Here is a 17133-nt window from a genome sequence, read left to right as displayed (position 1 = left end):
CAGGAAAAAGAACAAGTGCAATTAATTGTGGAACAATTTTGAATACAATACATTGAAAACAATGTACTCCTGATAAGGACTAGCCCCTCAACTTCCTTTCCTCACTTCCGGTTTGGGAACAAACCACTGATGAGTAAGGGTTCATTCTGAACCGAACCTGTTTAGAATCGGTTCCTTTTGTTTTTGTTCTGTTTATTCTGTTTCTTTTGCATTTCTCTTGCGTTCTTCTTTACTTTTTTCTTCTTCTGGTCCTCAGGCAGCAACATGGGCAGCAGCGCCTCAGAAAGGCAGGAAGCTAAACAAAAGCATTTCATTCGCCACTTCTATTTCATTTCACAAACTACAAAAAATTCTAGGAAAAAATACAACTAATATGAAAATCTATTGAAATACAATATTGATGAAGCATTTGAGAACAATGTAGGGAAAATGATGTGGGCCACATGCTAAGATGCAGCAGCAGCTTCATCAATTTCGTCTTCTTTCAAACTCCTCCAAAGTGATCACAACCAACTCACCCTGTGGAAGCCATTGTGATTTTATTGTGTGGAGTCGATTGTTATCTTCTGTCTTCTGCTAGCTGTCGCCATCTTTTGCCATTGCATTTTGAGTCTCCATTTAATCCAGCTTCACGTTTTGTTTGATTTGAAGAGAAAGTTTGTTTGAAAATGTTTGAATTATAAGGGGGTCAATATGTGGAGTGTATTGCGTTAGCGTGTTTAAATTTTAACCCATTATTAAACTGATTAACCATTTTTTAATCCATTATTAAATTTATTATTAGCTATTTAGCTACTACATCCACATTGAGAATCACATTGAGGGCAGGGTCATGTTTCCTACCCTGTGTTTTCATCAGGCTTCCAGCTCAGCAAATTCTACAATTTTTTTGTTGCCATTTTTTTCATTGTTTGTTTTTTTCAATAATAAAATAATAACCATCTCCATAAAATCCATTGATGAGACAATTTGTCAGATGGTTCCAGAGTCTGTGGGGTCAGAGGGCTAGAAGGTCTGTCTGGACGTCAGGCTCCACCACTCATATCTTTTGTGTTCCATCTGACCCATCTTGTGAGAGAGACCCATCGCTGGCTGACACAATAGTGCTGGAGACGCAATAAGTCCCGGAGAGAGAAGGCAGATTTATTATTTTTTTTTTCAAATTGTTGATGTTGATGATCCATACTTTTGATGGTTTGGTACTTGTATTTGCTACTTTCATTTTTTTTTTTTTGGTTATAATATACTTAAAAAAAAAGGAAAAAAGTAATAATTGTACTTTGTTTAAATTAAACAGAATACATTTTTTTTTTTTTTTTTATAAGTTTTTTTTTAAGTTCAAAATAAAGGTATAAATGTTTTTGCTTTTTAAAAAAAAAAAAAAATGTGTATGTATACATGTGTGTGTGTGTGTATATAAAAAAAAAAAAAATGAAATAATAAATTTGTGCTCTTTTTTTCACCCTGCCCAAAAAGAATCGATAAGGAATCGAATCGATAAGCAGGAATCGATAAGGTATCGGAATCGTTAAAATCTTATCAATTCTCATCCCTACTGATGAGAGCAAAAGGTCAAGTGGTTTCACAAGTGGCAATGAAGACATAGATGCTCTTTGGGTTCATGGAAAGACTACAACTTAGTAGAGATCCTTTTAGACTTTTTTCAAAGCACATATTTCAGGAGCAAATAGACAGATTGTCTTTTCTGATGACGGACTTCACACCCGCTTCCACCAAAGAAAAAAGAGAACAGAGCATCAGATAGAATCACACTTCCTACCCAACAGATACAAGTCACTTCCTGTTTTAGCTGTTGCCATAGTGAAACTTGTTTATCGTTCATCTGAAGCAATAAAGGCAAAGAAATATGCAGATTTACATCATATAAGAACTCCATGTTAGGTTGTATTTGCTTTCTTTTCTATCATAAAAACCACATTGAATTTTCTGTGTAACCTGATACAAAAACTAAGCTTGCCTTGCCTTGATTGACAAATATATGTTCCTTTATATGAAGACTATTGTAAATATGTCTAAATTAAAAGTGATATTTCAACTGAAAATAGTAAAATTGTTCCAGTAAGATCTAGACGGATAGGATGATGAAACATAGAGACAGAAACAGAGAGTAGCACCGAGACTGTGAAGACCAATGATTACCCAGCCCGGCATTGTGTCCCTGCAGGACAATGTCTGCCCTAGTTTCTCTTTCTGGAGAAACAACATTGAGACAAACTGCAAAGACGATACACACCTTTAATGAATAGTTGGGTGAATGTGTAACATCTGATTGATGTTACACATGTGATGATAAAAGCTGAACATACACACTGTCCCATATAAGGTAGACTGAATAAATAAGAAAAAGTACGATTGTCAACACTTGAGTACGTAATGCACACAACTATCAATCACTGTCAGTCTCTTGAGGTCAAATACACTTGTTTACCTTGAAATCATTATGTTCAAGGGCTTGTGTGAACATGAAGATGATACGTCTCATTTAAGTGGGAAGTGGCTTTGAAAGAAGTAAAAAACGCAAAAAGGAATAAAAACAACCAGTGAACCAAGGTCCCAGCATTATTATCTGGCTATCTTTGCTGAATGACATAAAGCATAAAAACAAAGAGAAAAACAGCTGTATACGGGGCATGACTGAGGCCTAAATTAAACCTTTGACTGTTGAGTCAGACAAAAATGTATTTCTATTCAGTTTATTTTGTATAGCTCAATATCACAAATTTGCCTCAGAGGGCTTTACAATTTGTACGACAAGTCCTTGATAGTTATTCAGTAAGGACACATACACAGACGCTCTCACCAGACGCTCTTGTGGTTGGGAATCCGTGTGGTGAAGGTCGACTAATGCATTCCTGTTCGGCAACGTGTCTTTTTCCTTCCAACCAGCACCGTCACTTCGGGCTAGAAGAGAGTGCAAGATGTCCATATACGTACAGAGCCGCGAGATGAAATGAATCATTGGCTGTCTGAATATCCAGTGGATATGAGCATTTGCACAGATGCAAAGTAAAGATGAGAACTACATGGTGTACAGTTATATTGATATTTAATCTGATCCTACGGAAGAACATGTGATCTCTTGGTATGTATTAGACAGATGTTTCTGACAACTTCCTGTTACTACTTCCTGTAACCTGAAACTACTGAGAGGCATTCAGAAGCCTATTGTCCCCGAATCGAGGGGTCTCTGAAGAGGTGAGGGGGGTCTTCAGGAGCGTGTCCTCGTTGTGTATCTGTGGCCGATAGACGAGCTCTGCCACACCCTGATGCGTCTCAGGCTGAATGAGCTCTCCAGGCATCAGGAGAGCATGACCGGACTGCTTCAAAAGGCCGGGCTTTGTGCAGCAACAACAAAGCAAGGGCCTGCCTTGTGTTTGAGTGCTGCGACAGCAGAGCCAGCGTGTTTGGAAAGCGAGTATCACAAAGTACTGTATAGCCATCTGGAATGTCTCGTGTCATCCCCCATCTGGGTGAAATGTTTGTGGATACCAATCAGGTTTATTTACCTGTGCTTTCTTTAAGATCGCTAAAACGGGATGCCTTAAGAAGCGTGGAAAAAAAGAGGCTCTCCAAGAAGTGACATAAAAGGTCTAAATGTAGTAGAACTCAGACAGAGGAAGGAAGTGGAAGTACGAGGTGGTACTTTTACAGCTGGCGTTGCGAGCGAAGTTTGCGTCCCAGTTAAAAGACGACTGAACAGAGAAGTGCTGGTAGTACGGGAACACCAGAGGAAATCCTGTCAACAATGGTTGAACAAACTTGAGCGTGAGATCATGTGGATGAGAGCAAGCTTCTCACCAACCCTGGTGATTATTCACAAAGCCTGTTCACACAGGGAAATATGTGTCTGTGTGTGTGTGTGTGTGTGTGCGTGTGCGTGTGAGAGACTCAAAAGGGACTCCTGAGGGGCAAAATAGACTAAAATGGTTCATTATTAGATGATACAATCATCAACTTATTTTTAGAAGTTGGGACATTATTCATCACTATCTTAAAGAGACAGAAGTCCTTCAAGGTCTGTTTTATTTCATTGAAAGTTTGAGGACTGTTCATGCATAAATAGTTCTACGTGTTGGTGCTGCCCATGAGGACTGGAGGGGGATGGATGGAGGCTTAGTGAAAGGGTGGGGTGCAGACTGGATGACTGTACCACACACCCCGAGCCTGTGTTATTCTTTTGTTAATCAAGAGGTGCTTCCAACCCTCAATGAATGTCTGGTCGTAACCCTTCAAACGAGGAACAAACACCTTTGTGAGACGGCGCATCTCAAGGACGTCCAAATATCAGAAATGCCCACTCGCCCACTTGGTCGCCATAGCAACTGCCTCCATCTCTCTGCACCATGCTGTGTGTCCATGAAACTGACCTACACACCAGCGTCAGCCCCCACACTATCTTCAAGACCACGCGCACACGTAATCAAAACCTCGGTGGGAACAAATCTGATTCCTTCCGTTTGCTGTCTCTCTTATCCAGATGTTAGAAAACACACCATGACACCCAACAGCCAGAGGAGTGAATGTCAGACGGCAGGTAAGCCAAGGAAATGTGAGACTCTGTTTTGCTACATTTGCAGTGCTGATATTGGAAGAGTATTGTTCAACTGCTTTGCTAAATGGTGCCAGCTGTTGTCAAGCTGGTAGCAAAATGCACGGTCGAATAAAGTAACACTATTTCACCATGAAAACACTGTCAACATAGGAATTTTAGAACAGAAAAAAAGGTTAAAGAAAAGAAAGAATAGTCTCCTTCATCCCAAATATTAGGCCTAAAGGATATTAGCAATGACACAAGGAGGCTTTGTATGGTTGCACAAGACCATGACTAACTAATCAACATTTACACAGAAAAACCACTCGTGGTTATCAGTTGGCTCCGAGCTACGTCTGACTGGTTTCCTGTTAGCTCGTTGCTGGGGTAACAGCAGGCTGTCTCATGCAAAAGTGTTGTAAAAAAAAGAAAAAAGAAAAGAAAAAAAACGTCACATAGTGTATTAAGCTCCATTTTACCATGTGTTTCTGAATGTGCTTCGATGGCAGCTTTCACATTGGTGTTGCCTTCCTCAGCAGCGGTTTTAATCTCAGCTGATCTTAGGTTGAACCGTCAACGTACTTTATCTCTTCCCAGCAGCTGGTTGTTGTGCACGCAGATAAATACTCGCACAACGCAGCGATTCAATAATGAGCATGGCTCACCACGTAAGAACACATTTATAGAAGATAACTGGAGTGATGAAAATGTAAGTTTTACAGTGGCATTACATGTTTATCAAATCACAAACAAAAAGAAAGACTTTACCGGAAAACTAAAAACTGCATGTGCAACATTACCGACTCTTCTCCACATTGTTGTATGGTGATTAGGACTCAAGTCTAAGAGGCTGAAAAGCATTTGAATGCAGCTTCCACACCCGAGCCCAGTGTGGCCTTCCTGTATGTGTCCCCACGTCTATCTGGTGCCACAACAGCCACACAACAAAGGCATCCTTGCTCTGCAGTCATAGACAAGTGGTTATTTATGTAAAAGCTGCATTTGAGGGGAAATGATTTATTTGAGTTACTATCAGAAGGCATTTTTTACGACAGTCCTGCCCGTCATTAAATATTAATGCAGTTCCTGTACCTCTTTTCTTTCATTGTTACCTGAATAATCCACAACTGAATCGAGGTCATTCATATTCAGAATTAAAATGTAGAAAACCCATCATGTGAATCAGCAGCTCATAAAGAAAAAACATCAGCCAAGTCTTTTAACCCTTGTGTTGCCTTAGGGTAATTTTGACCCGAATCAATATTACACCCTCCCCCCGCCTTTGGGTCATTTTGACCCGATTCAATGTTTCACCCTCCTGTTACCTTTATATTTACTAACATATTTTACCCTTTGGGTTCAATTTGACGCCAGCAATTAAAACCTCCAGAAAATTATTAGAATTAATATTGTTTTCCAAGTTTAAGTGTGAGGCACTTTATGTTTGTTTGTTGACTACCGAAAGAACACCGACATTAAACATTGAATGGGGTCAAAATGACCCAAAGGCGGGGGGAGGGTGTAATATTGATTCGGGTCAAAATGACCCTAAGGCAACACAAGGGTTAAGAGCAACGTCTTGACCTTTTCAAACTGCTGAACTGCACCCATATGCTCATTGAACCCGCTCGGGAAGCGGTGTCGGGTCTGATATCACACCTCCTCTCTTTCAGCAGGTTCTTCCTTTATCTCTAAAATAAATAATACCAAACCCTGATTACACACATCTAGGATAAGCTCTGCCCAACTGGTGCCATTATATATGTAAACAGCTGTTCTGCCAACGCTTACAGCAAAGATAAACATCTGCTGGCAGAGACTGACCTGCATACTAAGCCCAGCAAATTATCCTAATTGGCTTGTAAGAAATAATGATGTAATCTCTTTAGATTCTAATTCAACACCCCCCCCCCCCCCCCCGCGGCTCCAATTCAATTCAATTCAGTTTATTTGTATAGCCCAATTTCACAAATTTGTCTCGGAGTGCTTTAGAATCTGTACACATAGACATCCCTGCCCCAAAACCTCACATCGGATCAGGAAAAACTCCCAAATAACCCTTCAGGGGGAAAAAAATGGAAGAAACCTTCAGGAGAGCAACAGAGGAGGATCCCTCTCCAGGATGGACAGATGCAATATATGTCATGTGTACAGAAGGACAGATTTAGAGTTTAAATACATTCAATGAATATGACAGTGTATGAATAGTTCATACACACACACACACACACACACACAGAGGCTCTTTGACATTTCACGGTTGAACAAATTGTTTTATTTAAGGAAACCAACAACCATAATGATTTTATTTATTTTGTATGCACATGAATTTAGGAAATTTGTTTTCAGGGATGTCAAAGGTATCCGTTTAAATATGTTAAAATGTATGAACATGAACGGCTAATTAAGCTCTTGAATTCTGTAACGATAGTAAATGGTTGACGTAGTTCAGCCTTATTAGAAACTGCACTGCCATCAGTGATAAATACCATCGCTTACAGGACCACTATTACTAGTGACACAGACTAGCTGCCCTGGGGCTGAAAGAAAGAACTTAAAGTGGAAGAATACCTTCATATATACACAACACTGGTGTGATAGAACGACCGCTATTACATTATGTGGGATGCACCCCGCTCTCCAACTTCGGTTTATATTTGGCACCACTGCTCCTTCCTCTTCCTCTCTAGCAGAAGCCCAGTTTCACGGCTCCATCACAAAGCCTGGTGGTTATCCATCAGAAGCAGGCCACAAAATCTATTTTATACAATGCACCAGCCTACTTTTGTAAGCCTTAATGGAACGCACGCGCAGGAAACAACGTTTTAAGAGCTCTCGGCTTGTGAAAGCACGAGACAGGCTAATGCAGGAGTTTCTTGCATTGTTGCTTTCTTCCTTCAAGCCTCTTTCATACGGCGATCTCACTTTGTCTTTTAGGCGAGGGCCATGCGTTGCGGTTTTTCTAGGTTGCCGCGGAATTTATCGAGAAATCTCGAGGCTAATTCGTCATCAACCAGTCGTCCATCACTGGAGAGCGTCACCGTCATCAGCTGCTGGGTGCTCAGGGTCTGATCGTCCTCGCACAGTCGCAGCTCGGACCTGGAGGTCCCGATGGCCAGGATGCAAGCCTGAGGAGGGTTGATCACGGCGCTGAAGCCGCTGATACCGAACATCCCCAGGTTAGATATACTGCCAATGAGAGAGAAGGAGAACGGATGGAGGAAGGGGCGGGACAGAAGAAGAGACAGAACACACATTACATTGTTAGTCAAGCTCATCACGAGAGGAAATGCATACAAATCAACTAAGCCGCCATGACGGTCGCTCTAAAACCAGCTTCCTGATGCAAAAATTAACATCATCTGTGGGAGTCAATGACTGAAAAATCTGAGGTAAATTAACATAATTGTCTTTTAAGATCTTATTTTACAACATAGAACACTGACCAGTAAAGATTATTAGAGCAGCACCGGCCACCAAGTGAGTATCCTGAGCATCAATGACCCGAGGGCAGTTTGCCGTTTGCCTGAGTGAGAATTGAAGCTCGCGGAGATGGAAGAACGAATGGAGGAAAGACGTAGACATATATCCTCAGGAGGACAAAGAGGGCTGCATCTCCATAGGAAATCATCCCTCCTGCCTGACACAGAAACCCCATTTATGTCTAAATGACACCATTAAGTCTAACGAGTTAAAAAGCCTCCCATTCAATTCTCTGCAATTGATGTCACAGTAACTGATGGTACTTGTCACCCAAGATCACGTTCAGTTCAGGCTCGCATGAAATGTAAAATATGCATAATATATTAACCATCTGTGGAACTGGATCAAAGTCATAAGAGGGGACATTTATGAAGGCTGTGTTACCGCTGAGCTCCAAAGGAAATTGCGAGATTAAATAGAGATAAAATGGCCTCTGTTCCCACACAAAGAAAGTGAGCTTATTGAATTGAGAACAATTTACTGCGTTATACTACACATTAAAGTGGAAAGACTGGAAAACAACATTATGTTTTATAGTGTTATGACTTTTCATATGCCTCTTCTTTCACCAATGTGTCTTCAGTTTACCTGAATGAGCCTCCCTGGTACTCCTCTGGCAGTAGTTTCCCATCTCGAGCCTTCTGGGCCAGTGCCTATTGAAACATGACACACCACTCAAACACTTAGTTTGAGAGAAGGCAGAATATATGCAAGATACATACAGTCACTGTGACATATAAGACAAAGCTGGAAAACGAGGAACACAAACGCATTGACTACCACCAACTGTTCATCCACTGTGTCATATTCATTGAATGTGTTGTAACTCTGTAATGATTCCTTCTGTACACATGACATCTATTGCTTCTGTCCATCCTGGAGAGGGATCCTCCTCTGCTGCTCTCCTGAAGGTTTCGTCCTTTTTCCCCCCTGAAAGGGTTTTTTCTATTTCTTGGGAATTTTTCCTGATCCGATGTGAGGTCCTGGGACAGAGGATGTCATATGTTTACAGATTGTAAAGCCCTCTGAGCCAAATTTGTAATTTGTGATAATGGGCTACACAAAATAAACATTGAAACTGAATTGAATTGCCGTGTACAGGTTCTGTGAAGTCGTGTTCTATCAGAGCGGGGAAGAGCAACGTATCCTCATCTTCAGAGATCAGCGCCTGCCCCGACTATGCTGAGGCAACATGAATACTTGTGTCATACACAAAATAACAACAGAAGTGGCGTTAGTCACGAGACAAACAAGTCAGCGTTGGCTTCAGGAAATGAAAAAGCCGCCTCCACGTATGTCGTTTTTAGTCCCGTCCTGGCAAACAATTATGTAAATTACATAAAATTTGTACAGGTGGGTTGTAAATGAATTATAGCCTGGAACAAAAGGACAAAACACAGCAAATCTTTTAATGGAGAACAAACTTTGTTGATGGTATTGTCTCTGGAGAAGGAATGAGAAGCAGTCCTGTGATTCTCTAAACACAGTTGTATGAGCTTTTTAATCCGTTTAAAATACAGGACACCTTATCCTAAAGGATTCACAGAAAGAACAAAGCTACTGATAAAAAAAGCTGCCGTTGAACTTCTCTTTTTCCAAGCTCTGCTCTTTGTTGACACTGCTGGATGACCACCGTGTTCAACGTGAACTTTATTCAAATGGAAATGCACTTAAAGGTGAATGCGGGGACACGGCCAATACAGAGTCGAGAATGACTCACAGGATTGTGAGACACTGGGCACATTTGAGTCAAGAGCTCTAAGTGTAAAAGCAGTTTGATGCTCCACTCCATCACATCAATCGCTAGCAGCGACCTCTCTGTGCTTCATTCAAAGCACATGTTGATTTTAATTTGAGCAATAAGTACTGGCAAACGTAGAGTTGACTCAAGGCGGCAGCATCACTAAACTGAATAGCAGTGGGTGGCAGAGCTCATTTTCAGGGCTCAAGTGGACGACAATGTCCGCCATAGCAGCTGTTGGATGTGCATTTGCACGAGAGATGTCACGTCCTCCTGCAGTGATTTGATCGCTAAGAACCGTTACATTATTTGACTTGAAGTCATCAAAATAGTTTCATAAAGAAAACAACACACGTAAACAGAATGAAGCCGGCTATCTTTTCCTCTGGGACTCATCACTGAAACAAACTAATATCACTGCTCTTTCAAATAAATGCATGGCAGACAAAAAAAGCTCCCCCAAGCTTCGAAGTTACACCTGCAGTCCAACTTGCACATGCATTTTGGTATCTCAAAGATAATTGGACAGCTTGATTAAAAAACCTGATGCAAGCCAGATACTATACTGGAATAAAAAAATTGCACCTCGATTCACTAGAAAAACATATAAAGAAAGTTTTAAGCAATATATTTTCATACAATAACGAGATTTGCATAATTTGCCAGTAGATTGTTGGAAAAACAACAAAAGGTTAAACATTAACAGATAATATATGCATTGGGTAACATGAAACATATATTAGAATAAATTATGTCAGTTAAAGATCTGCAATCATGGCTCTCTATAAAACTATACAAAACAATATATAACACCATCCAAATGGACAATACAGGACATGTACAATCAAATTACCTGTTAAACTGGATAGTACGACTATCATCGAACTACATACACTGACAAAAAACACGTGAACGCTGAAAGGAGATTGGATACTAAAAACCGAAAAATAATGCACTCAAAAAGGGTTGAAGCGAAACAAATGTGCACATTCTAAATTGGCGTTGAACGGGAATGAAATACTTTCCAAACACTATACTTCTTTAACGCAACATGTCGCTGGTGACAACAGCCCGTGTGATGAAGCAAACACGTCTCGTGCAAGATCACTTTCATATGGATTTACGGCTTAACGAAAGGCAAAACTGCTGCAATCTGATTAGAAGTATGTCTAAAATAGATACGCACGCACTCACTCATCCATTACCTCTCATCAACACACTGCACATGTATTTCCTCTAAACTAGCACACAGGTTACCCTGACAAAATTGGTCCCGTCACGACTACAAATACTATCGTATATTGATGCTCGCTGTCCCATTAATGTGCCAGGTAGAGAAGCAGTCTTCAAGTTTGACAACACTGTCTTCATGTCATATCTGTCAATCATTTGTCTTCCATGTTCTGTGGCCAACTGCTATAGAATGAGACATAAATCAGGCCTAAATACGGGCCCTGAACATTTTACACTTGGTTACAGCTGGCGAGAGACATCGTGTTTATTACCCTCATCTTGAGAAATTCGTCTATTTGCTCTGTGTCCTGAAAGAGGACGGGAGTGAGACGATTCAACCAGAATGTGTCTGTACATGAGTATCACATTTTGAGAGCACATTCATGCGGTTGTGTGTAAATGCCTGTCCCCAGCTGCTGACTGAGCAGCTGACCATTGTTGCTTTGTACTGATCTGTAGCCGGTGACAGCTGAGCCACATCACACATCTAACGATCCCAAATCTATGATCTTAAGTTGTTATCTACAGTTGAGTTAATGTTTTTTTGATGAATATTTTGATTATATTTATTTATATTTGTATACTTAAAAAAAAAAAAATGAAAAAAAAAAATGAAGAAAAATCGGATGAAATTTGGTATCGGGGGACCATTTTATTAGATTTTGGGATTGATCGGGGTCAAGGTCAAGGTCAGTCAATGGGTCAAAAAAAATTCTTTACCATAGCTTTTACCATTTGTATCCAATTGTTCCAATGCAAATGCCAAAAAATTCATAATGTTCATAATTCAATGCCCAATCTTGTGATATGCGAAGGTATGCGCTCTACCGAGTGCCCGTTCTAGTTTTAACTTGACATGATCTGATGTGTATTCGAAAAGATAACTGTATGCAATAAAGTTTGAGCCAATAGGAGAGCACACCTCTACAGATGCCTCCAGAGGCGTATGTACAATCGGGCTGCAGTCAAGTCTCAACTCCCTTATATCTATTTCCACGAACAAATCAACAGCAAAACTGTGAAGTGATACGGTGAATGTCCCCGCAGCTTATAGTTACGATAAGTTACGATCTACTGCCAGCAAAGGAAGTATGGGAAACATACTCTTTGGGCTTTGGGAGGTGACCCTCACAGCCAGGTACCTCACAACATATGAAAACATAATGCTTTACAATGCACTTTTTACCTTAACATTAGCTGAGATCTCCTGGACTCCTTTGTCTGCAGCATCCTTGATGATGGGGGTAATGAGGCCTCTGTCAGTCGCCACTGCGATTGAAATGTGGACTGAATCAAGTGCACGGGGCCCGTCGCCAGACCAGGTCACGTTCACTTCTGGCATCTCCTAGGATGGAAAGTCAGAGTCAGCGCAGGTTGTGACAGATAACAGTGAGAACAAATGAGTAAATTAGAGATAAAAGGCCTTTCTGCTCTGGTTACACTGAGTCTGATACAATACTAAATATATAATTTCCGATAATATGACTGGTAGCATGCATATGAACAAATTATGATGACAGTAAAAAAAATTAACTTAGTAAATCGAAAAACATCAATATTCAATTTGGTGGCAGATGTATAGATTTGCTATCAGGCCATCAAATCTGATTAAAAATAATGTCTGAATAATCTTGATCTTAATCTGCTGTGATGGAGCCTCAATATCAAAATGTCTGTGTTAAAATCTCGCTGTATGAACACTAGTTTTATCTGCCTACAAAAACACAAATCCCAGTGCAAACCAGTTTATTAAAAAGTACAACATGTGCCTCAGATGACACTTCCTGATGTACCGAATCTGGGTCAACTGTCTGATGTTCCGCTGTTATGCGAGTCCCATGTCTCAGTTTAGTGCCGAGGCCAATCCAAAGAGGTATTCTGTGGGACGCCGTGTCCAGACTATAAGACAGCCATGTGGTGCTTTAGCATTTCATACTAACATTACCGAGAACATTTACACTATTGTGTTCCACACCCCAAGTAAAAACAACCAAGTAAAGACAAACAGGTGTACAATACTTACTTTAAGTGTAACGGCAGCTGCTTTGATAATGAAATCGTTAACTGATACTTTGATCTGTTCTGAAAAGACAGAGAAGAAACAGTTTGTGAGCCTGATTCAAGCAACTAATGGACATAACGTCACGTATGTTTTGACCTGTGAGGTGAGACACTGTTCACTTGCATTTGTCGAATGATTGTTACTACACATTTACTCAGGGGGAGGAGCACTCTCCTATAGCTTGACCTTTCCAGCTGATCAGAAACAATCCCTCTCAATGACTCAGCCCCTGGCATGCGTGTGGGACACCAGCGGGCCAGGGGGCTCGGCCTGGCATCACTGCCAACTTGTACTAGTGTCCATTAGTGCAGAACCAGACGGTTATGAATGCTGTGAGCGGGATGATTAACGAGCATACCGTGAAATCGCTCTGCTCCTGAACAATGAGAGACGGCAGAAACAACCGTGGAGAGAATCCCCGAGTACACACATGACCGAGCCAATAGCTCTGGAAAGGCCGACCCGTTTCCTCCACTACAGAGACGGATCTCAGAGAGAGTTGCTGGTTGTTTTGACAGCGAGGCTAAAGTTAAGCTAAATAAAGCAAATTACGTGATGGTGTGTTGAAGTAAATGTTTAAAAATAGGAAATTGATGCACGACTCTCGCTTCATCAACAAAAAATGTCCCAAAGTAAGCATGGATAACATTTTGGGAGTCTGTGAAAAGCAGCTGTTAAGAAAAATGTTTGGGTTGACCGAAAGGAGCAAAATGCTGAAGAATGACTGTTGAGACCCATTCACAATGTTTCCTTGCTCTGGTTGTGGTGGTTGTGGCTCACTTCACCTTAAACACACACACACACACACACACATCCTGATGGATGTGGCGCAATACGCTGCGGTTAGCTCAGTGACAGTTGCTAGGGAAGTCTTTGAGTCCGAGAAAGTAGTTTACAAAAACACGCTGAAGATACAGCGAGTATTTTGTGTATTCTACAAATACTCAAGCTCTCAACCTATCCACACACTTCCTACCTCGCTGACACTGTGTGGATGGACCGAACTCAGAGTTGTTATGTCTTTCTTCATCTTGAATACTGCCATTATATAACACCAGCAGCTGCACCAAACACACTAACAAATCAATTGGAAACACTTAGAATCCAAAAGATTTTTCTGGAAGGAACAACTATATGAATGAAAACAGCATCCATTCTTTCACAACCTTTCTGAGCCAGTTCAAGCTGGCAGATGCAGCCACTCAGTGAGTTTAATGGAAGAGATTATAAATCAGAGTAATGTGTATGACTAACTGTGTGTGTCTTATCAACCTTTAATTGTGCTATGCTGTGTGAAGACATGACAGGTCAGGGCGGGGGGGTTATTGATATGAAGCAGAGTTACATGAAACAACTGAGACGACATGTACCAGAGATTCTTTCAATGCATAAGACTGTCCTCTTTGTCAAGTGAGCAGTCATGTGAAAACCCTGAAATCCACATCTTCATAGAAACGTTTCCTTTCATATACGTGTCAGGGATGCAGTGAAGGGCAAGACACCAACATGTACAGAACATTTCTAACGTGTACACCCCCCCCCCCCCCCCTCATAGTGGTGTGATCTTACCTTTGGCCAAGTCTTTGCGGAGGTGCATGACGGCAGCCATGTCGCAGTCAACCGAGGCATACGCATGGGGGATGGTGGTCTTGGATTGCGTCAGCCTTTGAGCAATCACACGACGAACATTTGAGGCTGGGACTTCTGTGAAAGTGCCCTAAAGAAGACAAGTAGAGGAAGGGGGGAGTAATTGAACAGGGTGAGAAGGGCATTTTGAGAGAGACAGTAGGGAATGAATGGGGACAAGAGCGATGGGCAGACATACACTACCGTTCAAAAGTTTGGGATCACTTAGAAATGACTTTATTTTTCAATGAAAAGCACAGTTTTTTCAATAAAGATAACATTAAATTAATCAGAAATACACTCTCTACATTGTTAATGTGCTAAATGACTATTCTAGGTGGAAACGTCTGGTTTCTAATGAAATATCTCCATAGGTGTATAGAGGCCCTTTTACAGCAACTATCACTCCAGTGTTCTAATGGTACATTGTGTTTGCTAATCGCCTTAGAAGACTAATGTCTGATTAGAAAACCCGTGCAATTATGTTAGCACAGCTGAAAACAGTTATGCTGGTGATATAAGCTATACAACTGGCCTTCCTTTGAGCTTGAAATTTGTAGAACAAAATTAATACTTCAAATATTAATCATTATTTCTAACCTTGTCAATGTCTTGACTATATTTTATATTCATTTGATAAATAAAAGTGTGATTTTTCATGGAAGACACAAAATTGTCTGGGTGATCCCAAACTTTTGAACGGTAGTGTATCTCAGATGCCATCAATTACTGAAACGGATGGATGGCGTTGACAATGTAGAGACGCCATTGATAAGCTTGTTACAAAGACTTAATGACTTGTTAGGGGTGCGTGAGAGAGTGAGAGGAGGGCTCACCGGTGCTCCTGGTTTCCCTGGTACAGAGAGCGGAGGTATGTTGGGCCTGCTGCCTGGGGGCAGAGGGGTAGCTGCTGGGGGCGGGGCAGAAGTCGGGGCAGAAGTCGGGGCAGAAGTCGGGGCAGCCATGGCTGGGGTTGCTTTGGGGGCAGGAGAGGTCTTCAACAGATTCAATGCATCTCTGTTCAAGTAAAAGAACAGACACACGTCGGCAGGCGTCACTTTACGCAGTCATTTGACATGATCAATGGATACAATCAGTTTGTTTTGTTGAAGTGCACATGTGAACTGACTGATTCTCACCCAGTATGCCCGTTAAACAGATGAGCTATGATATTTCAAGCCTTTGGTAAACTTTTCCTTGTCATGTTTTCTTTATTCAATATTAAAGCCTTGATTTCTACTTTGAAACACTAAATCTATAGAAGTGCTGTCACTTTCTTTTACTTGGACCTTTTTAAATGAATTTGCAATTGTATGGAAAAAGAAGAGTAACTGGCATAGCTGACGACAGTACACTCATATAGTATGAACCCATATGCTCCAATTCACCAAGCGCATCAGTATCACGCTACGGTTATCTGGTTTGTATTGGTGTCAGGCTTGTAGAGAGAGGTAACTTTCGGTTATCCTCCAGTGGATGGGCGTCATGAGAATAATTTGCCAGTCACAAACAAACCCCATCAGGATAAGGCTCAGCAGGATCGGGTGTCAGGTGCAGCAAGGGACACGGTTATTCAAAACGCTGGCTTCATTATTCTTGTCACTGGCGTGATGAGCCTTGGACACAAAACGTTTTCAAACAGCATATTTTTCAAGGACGACAATAAAATAGTAAATGTTTTGGTACAGACGTCTTATGCTGCATAGTTAACCCTTGTGTTGCCTTAGGGTCATTTTGACCCGAATCAATATTACACCCTCCCCCCGCCTTTGGGTCATTTTGACCCCATTCAATGTTTAATGTCGGTGTTCTTTCGGTAGTCAACAAACAAACATAAAGTGCCTCACACTTAAACTTGGAAAACAATATTAATTCTAATAATTTTCTGGAGGTTTTAATTGCTGGCGTCAAATTGAACCCAAAGGGTAAAATATGTTAGTAAATATAAAGGTAACAGGAGGGTGAAACATTGAATCGGGTCAAAATGACCCAAAGGCGGGGGGAGGGTGTAATATTGATTCGGGTCAAAATGACCCTAAGGCAACACAAGGGTTAAACACATTTGACATCTCGGCTGAGGGGGAATTTCCCACTTACAGACCACCCCAAAGCCATCTCAAATGATTCCTTCTACCTTAAGCTTAGGAAAAGAAAAATTAGAATAGAAATGAAATCAATGATATTCCACACTGGCCAGTTTAGATATAATAGGGCACATTTTCCACATGCAGTATATTTGTAATCTGTACATTCACAGAAGTTTCATAAATGTAGAAGAGGAAGTGACAAATCGATTTGGGTCAGGATCCTGCAGAACGCTCCACTGAAGATTGATATGCAGGAAAGAGAGAAAAGGTAAAAGGGAAATTCAAAATGTACTGAAAAATCTGCCCTAGATTGTTTTTCTCCCATTCATTTTGTTCTTAGCAGCGAAAG

At 41.0% G+C, this 17133-nt stretch overlaps 1 protein-coding gene across 2 annotated transcripts in view; it reads right to left on the bottom strand.

Annotated features, from left to right (window-relative positions):
* Positions 1-6804: 6804 nt before the first annotated feature.
* The window catches only part of pdhx (pyruvate dehydrogenase complex component X), a 29938-nt gene continuing 19609 nt past the window's right edge, over positions 6805-17133 (bottom strand). Inside the window, exons 6-11 of one of the 2 annotated variants that reach the window (XM_056416056.1) lie at positions 15534-15714; positions 14641-14788; positions 13033-13091; positions 12196-12354; positions 8624-8688; positions 6805-7741 (exon numbers count right to left, since the gene is read on the bottom strand). In XM_056416056.1, coding sequence (XP_056272031.1) covers positions 7486-7741; positions 8624-8688; positions 12196-12354; positions 13033-13091; positions 14641-14788; positions 15534-15714 — 868 coding nt within the window. In that variant the 3' untranslated portion in view covers positions 6805-7485. The other variant, XM_056416057.1, reaches the window with a different exon arrangement.

This window comes from Pseudoliparis swirei, chromosome 6, assembly GCF_029220125.1.
Source record: "Pseudoliparis swirei isolate HS2019 ecotype Mariana Trench chromosome 6, NWPU_hadal_v1, whole genome shotgun sequence".
NCBI lineage: Eukaryota > Metazoa > Chordata > Actinopteri > Perciformes > Liparidae > Pseudoliparis > Pseudoliparis swirei.
This window is presented reverse-complemented; position numbering and strand designations above follow the sequence as displayed.